This window comes from Dama dama, chromosome 20 (genome assembly GCF_033118175.1).
Source record: "Dama dama isolate Ldn47 chromosome 20, ASM3311817v1, whole genome shotgun sequence".
Taxonomy (NCBI): Eukaryota; Metazoa; Chordata; class Mammalia; order Artiodactyla; family Cervidae; genus Dama; species Dama dama.
In genome coordinates this window covers 91559864-91581389 of record NC_083700.1, presented here as the reverse complement: position 1 = coordinate 91581389, position 21526 = coordinate 91559864, and the positions used below count along the sequence as shown (strand labels likewise).

The 21526-nt window shown below is 40.9% G+C and overlaps 2 protein-coding genes across 6 annotated transcripts in view; one reads left to right on the top strand and one right to left on the bottom strand.

Annotated features, from left to right (window-relative positions):
* Positions 1 to 16999, top strand: part of OSBPL9 (oxysterol binding protein like 9) — a 164189-nt gene extending 147190 nt beyond the window's left edge. For all 4 annotated transcript variants that reach the window (XM_061121916.1, XM_061121915.1, XM_061121914.1 and 1 more), the window contains 12 exons: positions 1779 to 1891; positions 2023 to 2141; positions 7492 to 7577; positions 9806 to 9977; positions 11432 to 11516; positions 12254 to 12364; positions 12573 to 12636; positions 12756 to 12896; positions 14295 to 14373; positions 14885 to 14976; positions 16083 to 16218; positions 16437 to 16999. In XM_061121916.1, the coding sequence (XP_060977899.1) occupies positions 1779 to 1891; positions 2023 to 2141; positions 7492 to 7577; positions 9806 to 9977; positions 11432 to 11516; positions 12254 to 12364; positions 12573 to 12636; positions 12756 to 12896; positions 14295 to 14373; positions 14885 to 14976; positions 16083 to 16218; positions 16437 to 16511 (1273 nt within the window). In that variant the 3' untranslated portion in view covers positions 16512 to 16999. The remainder of the gene's footprint in view (positions 1 to 1778; positions 1892 to 2022; positions 2142 to 7491; positions 7578 to 9805; positions 9978 to 11431; positions 11517 to 12253; positions 12365 to 12572; positions 12637 to 12755; positions 12897 to 14294; positions 14374 to 14884; positions 14977 to 16082; positions 16219 to 16436) is intronic.
* An 839-nt stretch (positions 17000 to 17838) lies between these two features.
* Positions 17839 to 21526, bottom strand: part of NRDC (nardilysin convertase) — a 105298-nt gene continuing 101610 nt past the window's right edge. For both annotated transcript variants that reach the window (XM_061121912.1, XM_061121913.1), the window contains 7 exons: positions 21412 to 21459; positions 21067 to 21119; positions 20553 to 20636; positions 19934 to 20024; positions 19281 to 19397; positions 18214 to 18303; positions 17839 to 18058 (listed from right to left, as the gene is read on the bottom strand). In XM_061121912.1, the coding sequence (XP_060977895.1) occupies positions 17861 to 18058; positions 18214 to 18303; positions 19281 to 19397; positions 19934 to 20024; positions 20553 to 20636; positions 21067 to 21119; positions 21412 to 21459 (681 nt within the window). In that variant the 3' untranslated portion in view covers positions 17839 to 17860. The remainder of the gene's footprint in view (positions 18059 to 18213; positions 18304 to 19280; positions 19398 to 19933; positions 20025 to 20552; positions 20637 to 21066; positions 21120 to 21411; positions 21460 to 21526) is intronic.

The following is a 21526-nucleotide window of genomic DNA, read 5'->3' as shown; positions in this document are numbered from 1 at the left end:
GGGTCTGCCGGCAATTCAGGAGACTACCTTCAATGTAGGAGACACTGGTTCGATCCCTAGGTCAGAAAGATAGCCTTGAGAAGGAAATGGCAGCCCACTGCAGTATTCTTACCTGGGAAATCCCACGGACAGAGGAGCCTGGCAGGCTACAGTCCGTGGGGTCGCAAGAGTCAGACTCAACTTGGCAATTACACCACCATCACCACCATTCTCATACTGATGCTGCCTGGTGTCTGTAGGCAGTGAGCTTGTGTGCCACCTGCTGGCCATCAGCTGCTACCACTAGTTTTCTAGTCTTGAGTCAAGTTTCTATCTACAGTATCTCTCCCTGAAGGAAGAGAATTTGAAAGCTTAAGTCCTTCCACCATTCAGTTTCTAAAGACCTGTCGTAATGATAACTTCCCTGTGAACTAATGTTCTAACATAGGCAGAGCACAGAAGATTTTTAGGGTAATGAAACTATGCTCTGCAATACTACAATGATGGACACTTTATCAACATCCATTTGTCAAAATCCTTAGAATGTACAAGACGAAGCGTGAACCCTGCTGTAAACTGTGGACTTTCAGTGATAATGCCATGTCATGTCAGTTCATCAGTTGCTGCAAATGTACTACCGCCCTGGTGCAGGATGTTGATGGTGGGGAAGTTGTGCATATGGGAATTCTGTACTTTCTGCTCAGTTTTGCTCTGAACCTAAAATAGCTCTTTAAAAATATCACGCTTATCATTAAATAAGAAATCAAGGGAGGGGGCATCGGGATGGGGAACACATGTAAATCCATGGCTGATTCATGTCAATGTATGGCAAAAACCACTACAATAATGTAAAGCAGTTAGCCTCCAACTAATAAAAATAAATGGAAAAAAAAATCAAAAGAAAGTAATCAGGGCAAACTATGTTTAAATTAGAATATATAATGTGTTTTGCTGGCAAAGAAAATGATATCCTACTTCAGTATTCTTGCCTCAGAAACCCCATGGACGAAGTGGCTGGTGGGCTGTAGTCTGTGGGGTCACAGAAGAGGCGAGCACAACTTGGCAGCTGAAGAACAGTAGCGTTTTGCATCTGTAAATTTGCAATAAAAGACTTTAATATGTGTACCATTTTATAAACGATACCTGCAATGTGAGAAATTTGGTTTCTGTTTTTATCCTTAATAAGTAAACTTTTATTACTTATTGCTTGGTAATAAGTCCTGGGTAGGTTATGATCAGAGCTATATAATAGAGGGAACTTTCTTTAGACCCTGTTAATCAGCCCGTAATACCACTTACCATAAATTTACTTGTAAAAGTTAATGTACTTTTAAATTTTTTTAATTTCAAATATGGTTTTTTATTGACTAGGAAAGATGTTATTACCCATGTAGGCTTTTTCAAAGGATCACAAAAATACAGACATCTTTCTGAGACTAATAGATATATCATTTTTGAGGTTCTGGAAATTGTTGCCAAGAATTATGACATACTTACATTTATGCAAAGAAACAAATTTGAAAAATGAATTCAAGTTTTAAACTTACATGAAGAGGCAAAATCTTACTAATTTTTCATGACCTTTCAACATGTGAGCATACACCATGCAAAAAACATGAAGCTGATGGGGAGAGAATCAAGAATATATGTATGTATATAACCAGCTAACTTTAAAGGTCTAGTTTGTTTCTGTCAGTTATCTGCAAATACTGATTTTAAGTAGCTTTATAGGTTAATGTCTTACTGTGATTTTAAGTTGCTTCCTTAAAAAGCTTAAGAAGGTGATTGATTTTTTTTAGTTCCTCTGGATCTGCCTCAGTCTTGACACACAGCAGCTCGGGAAATAGTCTAAAGCGCCCAGATACCACTGAATCACTTAATTCTTCCATGTCCAATGGGACAAGCGATGCTGGTAAGCAGCCTTTGAGAGTTTTAACTTTTTTTCCTTAAAAATATTTGTTTGAAAAAAATTATTTATAATAGTGGTACCAGCACAGATTGGCCCAGTGTAACACCAGTCTAAGAAGATTTGTTTTATTTTAGACCTTTTCGATTCACATGATGATAGAGATGACGAAGGGGAGGCAGGGTCGGTGGAAGAGCACAAGAGTGTTATCATGCATCTCTTGTCACAGGTTAGACTTGGAATGGATCTTACGAAGGTAAGAATCAAATTTGGTTTTGCTGTTAATCTTAATGTATATGTGTAGATTCACAGTGATTGTATGGTGAGTGTATCTGCACACGTAGTATAATGACATAATTTCTGTTTATACCTTTGTCTTTTTATATATATACCTGAGTAAACTGGGAATTTTGTAAATGGATGACATAAATAGAACTAGGGTAATTTCATAGGGATAGTATATATAGATTATGATTGGATTTTATTGGGAGAAAGTGTGGAGTAGTATTGGGCTTGGTTAGTAGTTTGGACAAAACACAAAGCAGTGTAGTATGCATAGAATCAAAATGAGCAGAGTTCTGATCTCGGGGTTAAAGGATCTGTGCTTACATCCTACTTCTGCTATTACCAAACTCTGTGACCTTGAGCAAGTTCCTTCCTCTATAACCTTTGGGTTTTGCATATGCAAAATGGATATTGGAACAGGTAATGAGTGGGAAATTGTATGATATACATTGAGCCATATAATTATTATGGTTCTGGATTTGAATTTGAACTTGGCACTCTAAACAGAATGCCTGCTTGATACAGGAGACTGGTTTGTAGGTCCCTGCCACTCTGCTGAAAGCCTTCTCCTTTGACCTAATTCTCACCATAGCACTGCAAAGTTGGTGATGGTTGTTAACTCCACTTTATAGATGAGGAAATTAAAGCCCACAGAGACTAAGTAAGTCCTTTGGCTAAGTCTTTCCTATTAAGTGGCAGAACTAAGATTCTAATCTGGTTGTAGATTTCAAAATCTATAAACCATAATACTTTCTAGTAAGTGTGTATAATAAAAATTTCTACCCCAAATCTAAGAACAGAAGCACAACGATAGCATTAATTTGTGCAGCAAACATACTTGCTGGGGAAGTTCTAGGTAAGAGCATATTTGCAGGAGCTTGCCTCCAGAATTTTTTCATTGATCATTAGATTGATTGTATAATTGCTGGAGCAAAGTTGTCACTTCAAATTTGATAAATAGAGCTTCATTTTAGATACTGATGTTTATATTTCTTTTCTACACCTTCTACCTTGGTTGGGTTTGGTCTCCAATAATGGAAGAGCCACCTAGTAGTATCTTGAACAATACTAGGTTTACTATCTCAGGAAATGAGAAGTCCAGAAACAGAGTAGTTCCAGGTTTGATGAATTCATAGTGGGTCAACAATGTGAGAAACAATCTAGGTCCCTTCATCTCTCTGCTCTACCATCCTTTGCATGCTGACATTCACACTCAGACCCGTCTTCCCATCATTGAAAAATGACTGCCACACTTCCAGTTACTTACATCCTTATGCAGGTATGTCAAGAGGCAGGAAAAATAATTCTCTTCATGAGTTTTATTGTTAGTATAGGGAGAACATCCTTTTCCGCAGTGGCCCGTCAGACTTCCAATTGAATCGCATTGGCCCAAGCTCAGCCAGTGTGCGTGCATAAAGCCAGTCACTGGCAAAAGAGGTTAATAGATTGGTTTAGGTTAATCTACATTCACCCCTTGGGGTGTGGGAGGGCCCTGTGACTCATAGCAACCTATAACCTATACCTGAACTGAATCAAAGTTCCCTCAGTAGGGATATGTATAGGCAACCAGAAGGATGTGCTGCAATCAAGTGTGTAATTCTTACCTGACATAGTTTCCTCTGCCATATGCTCCATGTTTGGGTTTTGTAGCCACTAAAAAGTTTGTTAGTTTTTGCTAACTTATTAGATATTTTAGAAATCTTTATTGGCGTACACAGTTATGGTTATCAGCAGATTCTGAAATCTTGATTCCCGTGTGCATTTCAAAGTATTAGTACAATAATGCTTTAAATTTGTATCTCATTTTCCTACTTATAATAATATCTTCTCACCTCAAATATTTTCTAAAAAGTTATTTTGCAAATATGTCATAAGTGTTTGGAAACATTACTATAAAGTCACATCCTGTTTACCTCACTTGGTCTTCAAAACAGTCCTAAGAGTTAAGCAAGACATATAATTATCCTCCTTTTACAGAAACTTTCAGATGTTGAATACATTTTCTATGGCCTCCTCACACCAAAATAAGTATTTGAACTCAGGTTAAAGACAGCCTAGTCCAGCTCACTTATATCAGTGTTTCAGCAACTTGACATAATGGCATGTATCCAGATAGCGCTAAAAACAATAAAGAAGATCTGTTCAATGAGAGTTCTTAAGAAAAATTTTAAGTAGGGAGGGAAAAATTTTTTTTTGATTACACATCAAATCAAACTTATGGTCTTTGGCCATGTCTTCTTTTTCAAATTGCATGTTCTGTTCTTTTGTTCATTTTTCTGCTGGCAGTACTAATCTTTTTCTTGTTGATTTGCAAGACCTGTTTATATATTGAGATACTTAGCTTGTTCTTTTTCAGTCTTACTTAGTAATGTATAATCTCTGTGTTCTCCCAGAGTGGTAGAAAATTACACCAAACTTACTTGCCAATTTAAGCATATTTATATTATGACTATAGGTGTTCTGAGGAACATTTAAACTCAGGAGTCAGATAATAAGCATTCCAAATGTTAGAGCCATAGGGGTTCTTTCCAGGCTGTGGTGTTCTGTCATTCCTCTTTATATACAGCAGCAGTACTGGTCCACTGGTCAGTCCCTGTCACACTCATTTTCTGCCGCCCTCCCTCCCCTTGTCCCCCACCACCATCTCCCTGTCTCCATGTTTTCCCTCTATTATAGCCTACTCTCTAAGGCTTTTCTCTAGCGCCACCTCAATATGTTGTTTCTCAGCTTTGCCCTCATTCTGGTTTTGCAAACAGAGCATGATCTTTTGCCTCTCCTGAATTTCCAGAGTACATTGAACATCTCCTGGATGCTCCTCTATTCATGGAATTCTCCAGGCAAGAATACTGGAGTGGATAGCCATTCCCTTCTCCAGGGGATCTTCCCAACTCAGGGATCAAACCCAGGCCTCCCACATTGCAGGCAGAGTCTTTACCATCTGAGCTACCAGGGAATCCCAATATTTATCACATTCTACCTAAAAGTTAGATACTGGTATTATTCTCTCAATTAACCTTTGCTGCTTCCATAACATTTACCACAGGTTCTTGAATATTGCAGTAATTACTACATTTAAAGGCATCTTTGGTTACTGTGATGCTCAGCTGCCAAAATGAATAATGTCTAATCTGATACAGACTTCAAAAACTCTTCCTCTATTTGTAATAAAATTCTTTTCTTAATTGATTAATCTTATTCTTTTTCCCCGTATTTCAATTTCTTCTCTTAATTTTTAAGTTTTTATCTTATATTTATTTTTGGCTGCACTGGATCTTTATTGCTGTGCATGGACTCATCTGTAGTTGTGGCCAGTGGGGCCTACTCTTCAGTTGCAGTGCATGGGCTTCTCATTGCAGCAGCTTCTCTTGTTGAGGAACACAAGCCCTTGGGCATGCTGGCTTCAATAGTTGGGGCGCACAGGCTCAGTTACCCCACAGCATTGTGGAATCTTATCTTCTTGGTCCAGGGACAGAACCCTTGTCTTCTGCGTTGGCAAATGGATTCTTAAACCACTGGACCACCCGGGAAGTCCTCCAACTTCTTTTCTTTACTTTCTCCTCTGCCACTTTCCCAGGCCCTCAGCATTTTTCTTCATGGGCCCAGCCTCCTGAAGAAAGAGTTGGTGGAATCCCATCTTTATTCTCTTCTTCATTTTGTTTATTCCTTCAGTTACTTACTAAAAATTTCTTAGTTTGTAATAGTAGCTGAAATGCAAGTACAATTAAGTATGGTTCTTGCATTCTAGGAGCTCATTGTTTACTTGAGAACACAGATCCATAAGTACACAGATCCAGTAGATAAATTTCCTTAGGCACTTACAATGATAGAGACGCAACAGTAGAGAGGAATGTGTGTAGACCCCACACCCCCAAAGTCAAACAGAGCCCATTTTGGATTCCACTTAACAACAGAGCAGTGAGAAAATTTCTCACCCATTTGAGCTTCATTTTTCTCCACTGGTTCCAAATAGGAAAAGGAGTCCGTCAAGGCTGTATATTGGCACACTGCTTATTTAATTTATATGCAGAGTACATCATGAGAAACGCTGGTCTGGAGGAAGCACAAGCTGGAATCAAGATTGCCGGGAGAAATATCAATAACCTAGATATGCAGATGACACCACCCTTACGGCAGAAAGTGAAGAAGAACTAAAGAGTCTCTTGGTGAAAGTTAAAGAGGAGAGTAAAAAACTTGGCTTAAAGCTCAACATTCAGAAAACTAAGATCATGGCATCCGGTCCTGTCACTTCATGGCAAATAGATGGGGAAACAGTGGAAACAGTGGCTGACTTCTGTTTTCTGGGGCTCCCAAATCACTGCAGATAGTGATTGCAGCCATGAAATTAAAAGACGCTTAGTCCCTGGAAGGAAAGTTATGACCAACCTAGATAGCATATTAAGAAACAGAGACATTACTTTGTCAACAAAGGTCTGTCTAGTCAAGACTATGGTTTTTCCAGTAGTCATGTATGGATGTGAGAGTTGGACTATAAAGAAAGCTGAGCGCTGAAGAATTGATGCTTTTGAACTGTGGTGTTGGAGAAGACTCTGGAGAGTCCCTTGGACTGCAAGGAGATCCAACCAGTCCATCCTGAAGGAGATAAGTCCTGAGTGTTCATTGGAAGGACTGATGTTGAAGCTGAAACTCCAATACTTTGGCCACCTGATGCAAAGAGCTGACTCATTTGAAAAGACCCTGATGCTGGGAAAGATTGAGGGCAGGAGAAGGGGACGACAGAGGATGAGATGGTTAGATGGCATCACTGACTCAATGGACATGAGTTCGGGTAAACTCCAGGAGTTGGTGATGGACAGAGAGGCCTGGCGTGCTGCAGTTCATGGGGTCTCAAAAGAGTCGGGCATGACTGAGCGACAGAACTGAACTGAACTTTCTCCACTGTAAAATAAGGATGATGATTTCTTCTTAACAAGATGGTTGTATGGTTTAATAAGATAATGTGTGTATGTGATGCTCCAGAAGGTCAGAGATATCAAAGGGTTGCTACTGTCTAGTTGTTATTGCTAAAACTTTGATTATTGACTCAGGGAGCCAAAGAGAGGTTGCTCAGAGAAAGTGACATTTGAACATTCAGAATCTCTGTCTTTCATCTCTTAGACAGGTTAATGGGCATTTCTGAATCAGAACAGTTTGAGACGTAGGTATCAAAAGCATGCCTGGGCAGTACTTGGTGGATGTTACTGTGATTGGAATCAGTTTTTTTTGTTCTCATTTATGTGTTTTTCTTTTTAAATGCAGCTCAGCAGTCTTATATATCTGTAGTGGAATTTGATTCTCAAGGGTCAAATATGTATGTTTTTCAGGTAGTTCTTCCAACATTTATTCTTGAAAGAAGATCTCTTTTAGAAATGTATGCAGACTTTTTTGCTCACCCGGACCTGTTTGTGAGGTATTTGACTTGATATAGTAGCTTCCACTTTTTTAAAGATGTTACTCATTACCTTTCTGCCTTTGCAGGATAGATTCCTTTGCCTTTCAGATGTTTCTCAAGGAAAAAGGCATTGAATCTTTTGTTTGTATTAGATGCCTCTTTGCTTAGGTTATCTGGTGCAGATACTGTTAGGCAACCAAGTTGAACACCTTAAAAAATCTTGAGCACCTACTAGTAAGGCAGCCAGTATTTACAGAGCTTTTTTTGATCTAGGAATTGGTAATCACTATCAAATTATTCATACTACATCCTGATGAAGTTCAGTTATTTGAGTTTAACAAACTTTTCTAAAGTACTAGTTTTTTGTCAGCACTTTATTATGAACTGGAAAAGGAAAGAGTTGCAGTGTCTGCATTCGAGGAGTTTATAGTCCAGTGTCCAGATTACAGACTTTATGATTCATTACAAAATTTATGATTCATAAATTTTAAATACAAAGATTGCAGTATTAGATATATGTATAAAGGACAGGAGTAATCTAAAGGTGGGATTGATTTATGAGAAGGTGAGTGAGTTCACATTGCTTTTCACTGGTAGCAGGAGCATTTTCTTTGTAATAGGATGTTCTAATCTGTCTTCTGTGATTGCATTCCTTGGCCTTGGACTGTGATTTACTAAAGCCAGATACAAATCACCAGTTTCACAGTGGGTGGGCACGTTGGATGACGCTGATACGTAACTTCTTAATGAGGATTTTAAGAGATTTCATTTAACCGTTTCCCAAAGGGCAGAAATTAAATATGGCATTGTTTAAATTCATACAAAGTTGAACAAATAAAATGTAAGCTTTTATTGATAACATACATAGAAAGTACCAATTATTCATTATATAGATTTGAGGTTTAAGGATAACTTTTATGTATGAGAATTTAGGTCCCTAGAAGGAACCATTTAAAAACTATAGAAGTACAGCTAAAACACCAATAGATACGATTAAGTGTAATTCTAAAAATTCTAACTCTCCCAAAAAGGAGGAAAGGAAATATAATAGAACAAAGAATAAAGGGGCCAAATAGAAAACAAATGCCATGATGATAGAGTTAAACCCAGCTATATTCATAGTACATTAAATGTGAATATCATATATACTCCATTTAAGAGAACAGTGATTTTAAGCCTGGATTAAAAAAAAAAAAAGCAAGATTCATCTGTACTCTGTTTGCAAGAGAGAGACTTTAAATTTGTAAAGATATTGATTGGTTAAAAGTAAAAGGATAGGTCTTCCCTTGTGGCTTAGCTGGTAAAAGTAAAAGGATGGACAGAGACATACCATGCAAAAAACACTGAGCATAACAAAGCTGGTGTTGCTGTGTTAGCATCAGACAAAAAATACTTTTTAAGGTAAGAAGTATTACCAGAGACAAGTAGGGGTATTTCATAAGAGTCAACTTATCAGTGTAAATATGTAAAACAGCTTCACACTATATGCAGCAAAAATTGACTAAAGGAAGAAATAGACAAACACACAATCACAGTTGGAAATTCCTCCCTCAGGAATTGATTGAACGGCAGGCACCTCTCCCCACCCCTCTGAGAATCAGTGGGACTATGGAAGATCTAGTTAACCTTTCTAAAACATTACCAAACACTATAACATAGTCTTTCTAAGTGCACGTGGAACATTCATCAAGATGTACTATATAATAGGAAGACTTAATAAATTTAAAATAATTGGAACCATATGGAATATATCCACTGATCTTTGAAGAATTAAATTAGAAATCAGTAACATAGATACATCCAGAAAATCTCCAACTGTTTTGCAATTAAACAGTGCACTAACAAGTATGAAGTTATGGAAAAAGCAAAACTAATGGTGCTGGAAACCAGAAACAGTGTTTGCCTCAGGGTTAAGGGGTGAGGATTGCTTGGAAAGGAGGATGGGGAAACCTGGGGGTAATGGAAATGTTCTGTGTCTTGATTGTATGTCATTATTTAAGTACAGTCAAGACATAGAACATTTCCCTTACACCCAAGATTAATTAAATGGATATATGCATTTTTCAGATTCATGAAACCAAACAATTAAGACTGATATGTTTGATTATGTGTATTATACTTCAGTTTTAAAGAGGAGCTGAGGTAGTTACTGCTCCTAGGTCCTCTCAGCCTGGCTTAGGGGGTGGACCTTGCTGAGGGGTACTGTCAAAACACAGGATGTTAAATTTTGTCTTTGTTCCTTGCAGTATTAGTGACCAGAAGGATGCCAGAGACCGAATGGTTCAGGTTGTGAAGTGGTATCTTTCAGCCTTTCACGCAGGAAGGAAAGGATCGGTTGCCAAAAAGCCATACAACCCCATTTTGGGCGAAATCTTTCAGTGTCACTGGACACTACCAAATGATACTGAAGAGAATGCGGTGAGTTCTCCACTAATGTTTTTAATTATCTTAGTACTTAGTTCTTTCTTTTTTTAATTTATTTTGAGAAGGCTACTTTTTTTTCCCCCATTTATTTTTATTAGTTGGAGACTAATTACTTTACAATATTGTAGTGGTTTTTGCCACACACTGACATGAATCCGCCATGGGTGTACATGTGTCCCCCATCCCGATCCCCCCTCCCACCTCCCTCCCCATCCCACCCCTCTGGGTCATCCCAGTGGACCAGCCCTGAGCACTTGTCTCATGCATCAAACCTGGACTGGTGATCTGTTTCACACTTGATAATATACATGTATCTTAGTACTTAGTTCTTAATGTACTGAATCAAGATTTCATTTTATTTGGCGGCAGATGATAGTGGTAAAGGCACTGATTAAAAGATGTTTACGGCCCATAGAACAATGTTGTTGGATCAGCATATTTTGCTTATAGTGAGCAAGGGAAAACAGTGGTGTGAGATGAGGATAGAAATTGAGAAATAAGATCATGCAAGTCCTCATGGACCATAAGGATAATTTTATGACTTATCAAGAACTCATTTTTGTAATGAAGAGGTCATTATGATTATCTTGTGGCAAAGGAGTTGAAAAGGGGCAAAAATAGAAGCAAGGAAACCATTGAGATTTTGGCATTATTCCAGGAGAATAGTTGACTCAAGTTACATTTTGGAGCCAGAGCTGTTAGATTGGGGGAGGTAAGTTAGAGATGAATCCTTGCATGTGGGCTGGTGCTATTTACTACAAAGGGAAGGACTGGATTTGGAGAGGGAAAAGTCTAGAACTCCCAATTTGAAATATAACGTATGGCAAGTCTCTTAGACATGTAAGTGGACTGTCAGATAGGGAGTTAGAAAGAATCTGGAGTTCAAGAAATGAAAAAATAAGCCCATAGCCCACAGTGGTTGGCACATAATAATCTCTCAGTAAATGTAACTCTCCATATTTTTCCCTTTCCGAATTATGCATTACATGTAGTCCTGCTTCCCAGGTGGCCTCTGGAGAAGGAAATGGCACCCCACTCCAGTATTCTTCCCTGGGAAATCCCATGGACAGAGGAGCCCGACAAGCTACAATCCATGGGGCTGCAAAAGTCACACATGACTGAGCAGCTGAGCACACACACTAAAGACACAAGCAGTGTGTGTGTGTTCTTGGTCATGGTACAGACCTTGAGAAGTACCTGCTCTGCGCCAGGCTTGGCCCTGAGTTTGGCACGTGATCCTTGCCTCCTGCATGTCTTAGAGAGACTTATACAAAGCAGCCACTCCAATGGTGTAATTAAGTGCTGCAGGAAGACTGTATGTGAGATGCTTTGTGAGTGTAGAGGAGAGAGCATTGAACCACCTTATGAGACAGAGACTCCAGTTATTAGATTCCCTGCATGTTGTTTGTTTCCTCATCAAAAGAAAATGATGTTCTGTTTGCTTGCAGGAGCTAGTTTCAGAAGGACCAGTTCCCTGGGTTTCCAAGAATAGTGTAACATTTGTGGCTGAGCAGGTTTCTCATCATCCACCCAGTAAGTGACAGAGCTCCTCAGCTACATCCACTTTCAAACTGTTGTCTAAAGAGGGTCATAGAAAGCTCCGTAACTGAGGTCTCTGCACTGTCCTGTGTGCTATCTGTGTCTTCCCAGTCCTGTGAAGATTGGTTCCTCGTATCTGTTCCTGGTATGAGTTCCAAAGACTCTCTTAGCTTCACTGATTAATTAATATAAAAAGAAGGGATTTGGGAAGTCAACTTTTAAGCTTCTAAAGTCATCTTTCACATCATGAGCTGTGCTGTAGCGATCTCAGCAACTCTGCAGACAGTTCATATAAAACAGATATAGTTTCAAGTATGGTATGTTCCTAGCACAGTGGAAAGAATGCACGTCTTCCCATGTTACTTGCTGGATGCCATGTTAAGACTGATTATACTGTATGGGTCCAGGTTTGGGCTGGGGCAGCAACATGCTTGCTGATCAGAACAGACACCCTTTGTTTTAAGCCCTGGGATTGGCCTCATGGTTCAGGAAGTTCTTCCCCATGTGGTCCTGAACAGTGGTTTGCACTGGGGGAAACGGTGTAAAGGGCAGGTGGGTGATTCCTGACCACATTCAAGGCTGTTCTTTGAAAGGTAAAGGATTTTCCCCATGCAGCCAGTTGTTTCTCTGAGTTAAGGGAGTTGGGGGTGGGGGGGCATGTATGTTTATGGTGTGTATGTTTATAAATAAAATGAGGCTATATAGTGCACTAACTGAAACAATTTCTCCAGTTTCAGCCTTTTATGCTGAGTGTTTTAATAAGAAGATACAATTCAATGCTCATATCTGGACCAAATCAAAATTCCTTGGCATGTCAATTGGGGTGCACAACATAGGGCAGGGTAAGTCTGTGGGCTTTGGGTGGACTAGTGTTAATGGGAGAACTCTATGTCATTCTTATATGTGCCGGACATCTGTCTAGTAAGAGGAAATGACCCCAGAAAGTCAGGTTGGATGTCATTGTGTGCAGGGACGCAAGTGTGTTGGGGGTGAGAGCCAAGTTGTGATGCAAGAGAAACTGAATGGAGATTCCATCCCTTCTCTCCACAGGCTGTGTCTCGTGTCTAGAGCATGATGAACATTACATTCTCACGTTCCCCAATGGTTACGGCAGGCAAGTAGAGCTGGTCCATTCCTCTGATGCGCAAGCAGTAGACCCTGCTGTTCTTTAAGTTGTGCCCCTCCCTTCTTTCCTTTGAACTGTCAGCCTTACTGAAACTTTTGATTTTGCAGGTCTATCCTCACAGTGCCCTGGGTGGAACTAGGCGGAGAATGCAATATTAATTGTTCCAAAACTGGCTACAGTGCAAATATCGTCTTCCACACTAAACCTTTCTATGGGGGCAAGAAGCACAGAATTACTGCTGAGATTTTGTAGGTATTTTGTTTTTCTGCTTCAATGCTCCTTCTGCATCTCCGAGTTTTCCTTTTGTCTTGAACCATAATTTCCATCAAAAATTGACCATTTTAGTGGTCCTGTCTTTGTAAACTTATTTTACATGCTGTGTTTCATGTCTCTTCCTAAAATCCCATCTCAGAAGGGAGACCTAAGAACAATCTGAGGTCACTGGTGGGATTTCTTTCCTAGGAACCTGACTTGCAAATAGGAAACTTAAGGAGTCTTCCTGGATCTCCTAGCTAACCCAGGTTATGTATGCCTAACTCATTATTGCTGGATTGGACCATGAGCTTGTCCATACAGGAGACCCTGTGGGTAGGTAGTGTCTCAAAGCCCTTGTAGTCCTTGGTTTTTTGTGTGCCTTTGCTGGGGAAAAACAGTAACCATTGTATCTTTGGTTCTGTTTGACGCTCCAGGATTAGATGAAGATGGCTGTGCTGTCCCAAATCCGCAGTCAGCTAGGTTCAGAGCCTGCCTAGACAAGGAGACCCTGCAGGGATTTCTCTGTCCTCAGAGGCCTCACTGGGAGCAGTGTTGCAGATGGCCAACACAGGATTGGTTAACCAGTTTTTTAGGGAGATAATTTAATTTTGATGATGGAGTCAACATCCAGAAAATTCTTGGAAGGAGGAAGGGACCATGAACAAAAGATGAAGTTTACTAAGGAACACTGTAAAATCCAAAATATTACTGCAGTCAGGAAATAGGGGCAGAGCTTAGGGAGCAGCACAATTCACTGCTATAATGGGAGTGCCCCCCTCAGACAGGCAGGCAGGAGAAAAAGGATGTCCAGAACAAAGACATGGGTGGGCCTGCTTCTCAGAGTTCCTTACAGCAACCAGCACCAAGAGGAACTGCTAGCAGATTTTTTGGCCCGTCACAGCCTTCTGAACGAGTGCTTGGTGGGCTCCTCAGATAACATCTTAATATTATGGCCCAGCCTGAAGATGAAAGTCTGGTCTCCATCATTGTATCCTTAAGCAACGCCTTCCCTGACCCTCATCGTAGCAGTGTTGCCCTTCATCTCCTGTGGTCACCTGGACGTAACAGCACTTGGCACCCAGAATTTCAGTGGCAGTGTCTCCCCATTAGACTGTGAAGAGCTCGAGTTTGTAGTCTGCTGTGGTCCCAGCACCTAACATCTCTCATACCCACAGTTTCTGGGATCTTGAGTCCATTAGCAGCATCTTTAGGGCATTAATTCTTGTAGTTGGCTCTGAGAAAACCAGTTTTATTAATCTGCCTTTACAGTTGCTCTTCTGTGTCCTGCTCTGGGTAGGTAGGCCACAACTGACAAGATTCTTTGGTAGAGAAATTTCAATTTGAGACTGATACAAATGTATTTTAATGTTTGTTTTTTGTTTTTAATGTAGTTCTCCAAATGACAAGAAGTCTTTCTGCTCAATTGAAGGGGAGTGGAATGGTGTAATGTATGCAAAATACTCAACAGGGGTAAGAACATGTGTTTTGCCACTTGTTTTAGGCGTCATTGAATTGTAGCCTGTCCCTTACTCTGGCTTCCTTCATCTGGAAATTTTAACCACCAAGATGAGCTCTAATGCCATCTCTTAAAGCCAAGCCTTTTCCTTCTTCCACCTTTCCCCAGCAGTACAGGTAATAGAATGATTTTTACTTTCCTGTCCCCTTAAAATACTCAGGAATAATATATGGGAAAAAGTGGTCAGAGTACTTAACATTAGGATTAGTTGTTTAGCTAGTCCAAGATATTACATCCCAATCATATTACATCCCAACACATAGCCACATTGAAAATACCTATTTTTACCAAGAGCCTTTACCAAGACTTAAACAATTTAGGCTTTAGGTTGCATATGGAACTCATTGTCTACATCACTAACATATTGTGAGATTTCATTATTAAATCTGTTAATGGGAAGAGTTGGCTTTTTCTCTTAGAGCAATGTGAACAATAAAACATCTACCTACCTTTTCTGTTTTCTAGGAAAATGTAGTTTTTATAGATACCAAGAAGTTGCCTATAATTAAGAAGAAAGTAAGGAAGCTGGAAGATCAGAATGAGTACGAATCCCGCTGGTAAGGAGACAACATAACTATAGCAGCAGTGCTCTTGCTGTTGGCCAGGCCTAGGTGCAGGGCCAGGCTGCAGACTGCATAGCAGTGGGTAACAGCACAGGCGGGGTCTGAATGCCTGGGTTCACACGGGGCTCCCCCTCTTGCACTGTAACCTTGACTGTAAGCTAAGCTGTCTGCATCCTTTCCTGAAGTGGAAACCACCTCAGCACTGCTACAAGAACTAAATGAGATATAGATGGAGCCCGTGTATGATGCTTGACATATGATAAGTATCAAGTGGATGTTGTTATCACCATCTTTGTAGACTATCTGTATATACGGATATAGATACATCTCAAAACATCTTTAGGTCTTAAAAAACTTGAAAGAATAAACAGTCTTATTTGCCTAGACTGCCTGTTCATAGTTTTAAGTGGAAATCTATAGACTTTTATGCTCTGCTGCTCACACGAGGGGATCTTAGGATGGCTACTTTTCTAATCCCTATGCATCCTCACTTATAAAGCATTGTTTGGACCAGACTTTTCTAATTACCATCTTCCAGGCCTTGAGAAGAAGCCAGATCTCCTCCCCCCACCCCCCAACTTTAAGCCTCTGCAATGCTTCTCTTGACCCTTACTCTATATTCAAACTGCTTCTCCCAGATTAATTCATTCCAGAGGAGTCTTTATGAAATGGAACGTCTCAGCTCCTCTCATCTCCCGTTTAGTTTATTTAATATAAACTGCTGTTCCCTGTGCTTATTTAATATAAGGGGACACTGACACCCTAGAGAGGTGAACTGACAGCCCCAAGGTCACATCGCTAGTTTAGAGGTACAGCAAAAAGTAGTCTCAGTTGATCTTTCTCCTCTCGTCCCAACCGTATATACAGCTTTCTGCACATGCTTTATTTCCTTCTCTGACAACTAGCAGTGGGATCTTCCGAGTCTGTTTTCCACTCCGGTGCCCTGTGTCAGCCTAAGGAGATTTAGTCTGTGAACTACACTTAAAGTCATTTGACTTGTACTGTAATTATGTTATGTTCTAGATGGCTCTAGCCTTTCATTTTCAAAATGCCAACTCCTTTCTCCACCAGTACTTAGCACCTTCACTTCTTTTCTTTAGCCTTTGGAAGGATGTCACTTTCAACTTAAAAATCAGAGACATTGATGCAGCAACTGAAGCCAAGCATAGACTTGAAGAAAGACAAAGAGCAGAAGCCCGAGAAAGGAAGGAAAAGGAAATTCAGTGGGAGACAAGGGTAAGTTTGTTTTGGGGAGCCTGCCTCGGTCTGCTAGCTGCTGTTCCCCGAGCTGTCATTCATTCATTTCAGTGAATACTGAAGTACCAAATAAGCATAGTGATAAATGAGATGAATATTCATTTCACTGTTGAGGGGGGAGCACATCAAATAATTAAAAGTATGATATAGACGTACAAAACAAGTGTGTAACTGAATTTTCCCTCTTTCTCTAACAGTTGTTTCATGAAGATGGAGAATGCTGGGTTTATGATGAACCATTACTGAAGCGTCTCGGTGCTGCCAAACATTAGGTTGGGAAACACAAAGTTTGCTCCTGGTTCCAGGGCAGGAGGCATAATTAAGCAACAATCTTCCTTTGGGAGAACCTATTCACTCCCTTCTTATTGCAGTGGTTCCTATCTCAGGGATACTGGACTTTCTGATGCAGATGAACACTTAAAGCGAGCAAAGCTTCCCTTTTTCCTGTCTGTGGCAGTTACAACGTTGATTTTGGTCTTGAGAAAAACTTCAGGTTTTGAAAACAAGATGTCTGCTCCTTTTCCAAATCCCACGGTATAAATCCCAGTCTTAAACTCTGCATTCTAGTACTGCTGTTGAGATATACAATACAACCTGTTTCCTAGTTCATATAATCTTGGGTTCTATATATACATATATACATATATATAATATAGCTGATGCCAGATTTTTCATAAATACTCCATTTACTGTAAATAGCAGTTCCTCTCAGTTGTTTTAGAAAATTTAGTGTAATGTATTAAAATCACGTGTTAGGAAATTTCATGGTCTCACCTATAATAACTTTTATTTTGGAATTGAACTATTATTGTATCTAACTCTGGACTATGGTTTAATTATACTCAATGCTTAAGGCTTCATAAAGTAATTTTTCCAACCTTTTTTTTTTTAATGTGCTTATTTTTATGAGTAAACTTGGCCCCAGTTACTTGGCAACCTTGAATACAGGGGCTAGCTTTTTACAGGGACTCTTCAAATAATGAAGGGGGTCCATCCATCCTGTCCCTTCCTTATACTCCTCTGTTCTGTCTGTAGCCCCCACCATGCTATTCTTGTTTTAATTGAACTCTCAAATAGTACACATAGGGCTACCAACCTTTTATCCAAAAATATTTTATTGCCTTAGAGAATTTGGGAAGAATGTTTATTTTTAGATCTCCACCCCACATTGAAATAAAATATAATAAAAGGAATGTCACAGCAGCAAATGGCTCATTCTGAAGGGCAATACAGAATTAATCTTTATTTTTAAATACATTAAAAACAACAACACAGGTATTAGCACCTGGCATTTAGGTACTAAGAAGACACTAGTTACATAGGGCTTCTCAAGGCAGTCATACAGAACTGGATTCTCAATCTGAGAAGACCAGGACAGGCCAGGGCATCTCAAGACTGCTCCGGCAAGCTTTTTGGTTACATTTGGCCCACCCTGCTCATTTATCTCTGCAGCTGCTATAGTAACCCTTGGTCTGTTAGTCACAACGGAAGGGGAGGGTAGTAAATCAAATTCTAGGATGCCAGTGCAAAAATTCAATGGAAGCCCTAAGGCAGTAGTAGTGTAACTTCATAAAATTCAAACACTTAAATGCACAGTGCTTCAGGCCAACGAGACTGCAGTTTATTTGACTATTTTATGGTAGGGGAGAAGGTTAAGTCTTGATGTGAAACCCCTGATATCAATAATGGGGATGGTACAGTCTACCAGCAGAGGAGAAGCTGGCAGGTAAGTCAGCTGCATCACGTCACAAGAAGAGTTTGAATCCTCACCAGAAGGGGTACCATCCTCTTCCAGCTCGTACTTCCCAAATCCAACAACCTGAAAAAGGCCAAAGACTTGAGGTGAGAGAGAATGCCAACCATGTTTGGGCAAAGACCTAGTATAGGATCTAGGACACCAACCCAAACTCAGTAAATGGGCGAGAATGACAGGCCTGGAAAGGACCGAGCTACAGCTCAGGTAACAATACTCACATGAACACTGAGCATTTTACTTCCTGGTCCTCTGTGGGCCTTGAACCAGTTGACTAGGTCTGATTTTGAGAATGACTTCAGTGCTTCAATCTTAATGGGAGAAGGGAAGACATGAAAGAAAGCTATAGAAAACTAGCAATATATTTCTGCAAAGACAGTTATTAAACATAACACTCTAGGCAGACCTCCTTGGTCCTGCTTATTGTAAGCACACTATTTTAACATGATTGAGCTGGCTCCCAACCTTCCAGATAAAGATACAAATGAGCCTGACATACCTTCATATTTCTTAGCACTGACTGACTGGCAGATAATAAGGAGAGAATAGCAGATGCTCTAACTACAGCTAAGTACTATACAAGGAGTCAAACCCAGCACCCCTTAGTGTCATGGGTAAGTATTTGCCCTCTGGCTTCTAACAGGAAAACTGCAGAACCTCAAGAGTTGGGTTGAATGAAGCCTCTGTGTTAAATACCCCTCTGCTTTAATGTCCTTTGGTAATTCACCACATAGAGTTATAGTATCAGAGCACTGGACTGTAGGACTCAGGGCTCCTTTAAGTGGGATTTATTACTTGGGGCTAGAAGCTGTCACAAAGACCTACACACAGAATCCTTAAATCTGGAGAAGGAACTTCATAAACACCAGAAGTTTGCAATTTTCTTTAGCAGAACCTGTTTTTCTCCCAAACCTTGTAGTGAATCTGAATATATAATACAAAAACGAAAAAATATATATATATAACTGAATCACTTTGCAACAGAAATTAACACAACAGTGTAAATCAACTGTACTTCAATTTTTTAAAAAGTGGATCTGCCGGAAATTGGGGGAGCAAGAGTAAGAATACCCAGCATCCTGCTCACTTGACCACCTGAGGCACTAGAGTAGCCAGTCTGGAAACAAGATGTAATTTAATCACATCAAGAAATGGGCAAGTAAATAACCAACCCGAGATGAGTGCCCCCAGTCTCTCCTCCACACAATACTAATTTGCTTAACTGTGTCTTCCTGTTAAATCAAGAATCCCTGTCAGAGCTGTTGTACTCTGAAAACCATGTTACTACCTCATGGGCAAGGCGGTCAAAGAGATACTGCCGGGTCACCACTTCGTTCCAGTTCCTGTCCACCTCCTCCCCAAGGTAGGTGTCCTCGCACTCCTTCAGCTTGATCAGAGCTGTGACCTGTTACCGTCAAAAAGACGTTCTCAGGCATGGCATCACACAAATGTCCTCAGCACACTCAACCCTGTCTAGTCTGATTTGTGATGGACCTGCCAGCATGATGGCGAGGGACGGAACTAGGAAGACATGGTCAGATTAAGAAGATCCAACCAGTCTATCCTAAAGGAGATCAGTCGTGGTGTTCATTGGAAGGACTGATGATGAAGCTGAAACTCCAATACTTTGGCCACCTCATGCGAAGAGTTGGCTCACTGGAAAAGACCCTAATGCTGTGCAGGAGAAGAAGGGGATGACAAAGGATGAGATGGCTGGATGGCATCACTGACTCGATCAACATGGGTTTGGGTAGACTCCGGGAGTTGGTAATGGACAGGGAGGCCTGGCGTGCTGCGATTCATGGGGTTACAAAGAGTTGGACACGACTGAGCAACTGAACTGAAACAAAGCTCAAGAACCCAGCACACAGTACTGTTAAGACTGGTGTCATGTGGGCTTGGGTGAGCCAACAAACAAAAAGACCAAGCCAGCACAATCACCTGGGTGTTGAATGCATCCTCAGTGAGGTTCTCGATCTTCTCCTCAAAACTTGAAAGAAACTCTTCTATCTTCTTATCAACAACTTCAGAGCTAAAATAAAACATCTTCCATTAAGTCATCACTGACCAGGTCTCGAGCAGAAGGCAAAGGAGAGAATTGGGTCTAAGGCATATTTCCAGGAAAGAGGCTGAAGTGATATTCTCCCCTAAGCTGTGGGAGGGAAGCAAACATTTGAAGAACCCCCACCCCTACTCCACTTCTAGCCCAATTCCCTGGTATCCTCAAAGGAAGCAGTAGACAGCCATGCTGACCATTTCAAAGCTGAGGACCAACAAGGCCTTGTACCTTGCTTCCAGCCTGAATGCTATGTCAGGCATCTGCCTTTCTTGTCCTCAGATATGCCTGAAAAGAGGAAGCAATGGCAAGCCCTGCACAGTCACCATAGGACTTGAGTCAAACCCTACAAACCCACTGGTAAGTCCTGGACCAGGCCATATATGAGCCACCTGCTGCAGCTGTGACTAAATGGGAAGCAAATGGTCAGGGCAAGGATGCAGCCCCTATTCTCTTCGCCAAGAAAACCAATAGCTGGGCCCTTCGTCTCACTTGTTTACTCACTTGTATTTGGTTGCCTGAGTCCCCACGGTGACAGAGAAGCCTAGAATCCCAGATGTGTTCCTACAGGTAGGGTAGACATGGTACCTATGGCCAGAGTGAAAAGTTCTATGAGCTCAGGTGCTCACCTGCACCCTGTCCTTGGAGGTGCTAGAGAGCAGTGGGAAGGGTTTCTGCCCATCCTTACTGGACCCCAGAGGTCCTGGAAGAGGATCCATAGATGTTCACTCTTGGGTTAGGGTATCCACCCCTCTCCCGCACTGAGGACCACAGGCCAGCCTCTTCTGCTAATCTTGAAACTTGACCAAACTGACAGCCTGATCATAGTCGAAGATGCAAACTGCAAAAGTTTTGACAGTATGACTCTACCGAGTATGACTCGGTAGGTATGACTCTTAAGGCCTGGGAGGACCAAAGAGCGCTGAGAGACTGTTGAGTCAGTACTGCTGATCGACTTAATCCTGCAAAGTAAGCCCCAGATCTTACTTGAGCTCAGTGCTCCTGTCAGCAGACTTACCCAAGGGTCTGCTTGGTTCGAAGGAAGTCAAAACAAGGCTCTTCCATATGCATCTGTAATTCAACATACTACCTATCAGCTCAACTCCTCCCAGCAGAGAAACCTCCATTTCTTCCCCCAAAAGTGTTACATGTGACCCCAGAGTCCAGCCTCCCTTACTGCCTTCTTAAATAGCCCAGGCCCATTATCCTGGCTCATACTAGGTAAAAAATGCTCAACAACCAGCTCACTTAAAAACCACAGATCTCTGACCACTCCGAGGTCCCCAGCCCCCAGGTAGACAGGCCAGTCCTCACAGTGAGCCAGGGGTTCCCAAGTACTGGGGCTTTCCTTTATACAACTTACCACAAGCAGCTCCATAAGAGTGTATTCTTTCAGACTCCTGGCACCTGACTGAGAGGAGAAGCTGATCAGACCATCTGAAAATCCAATGGCTTACAGGGCTTTTTAAAAATACAGC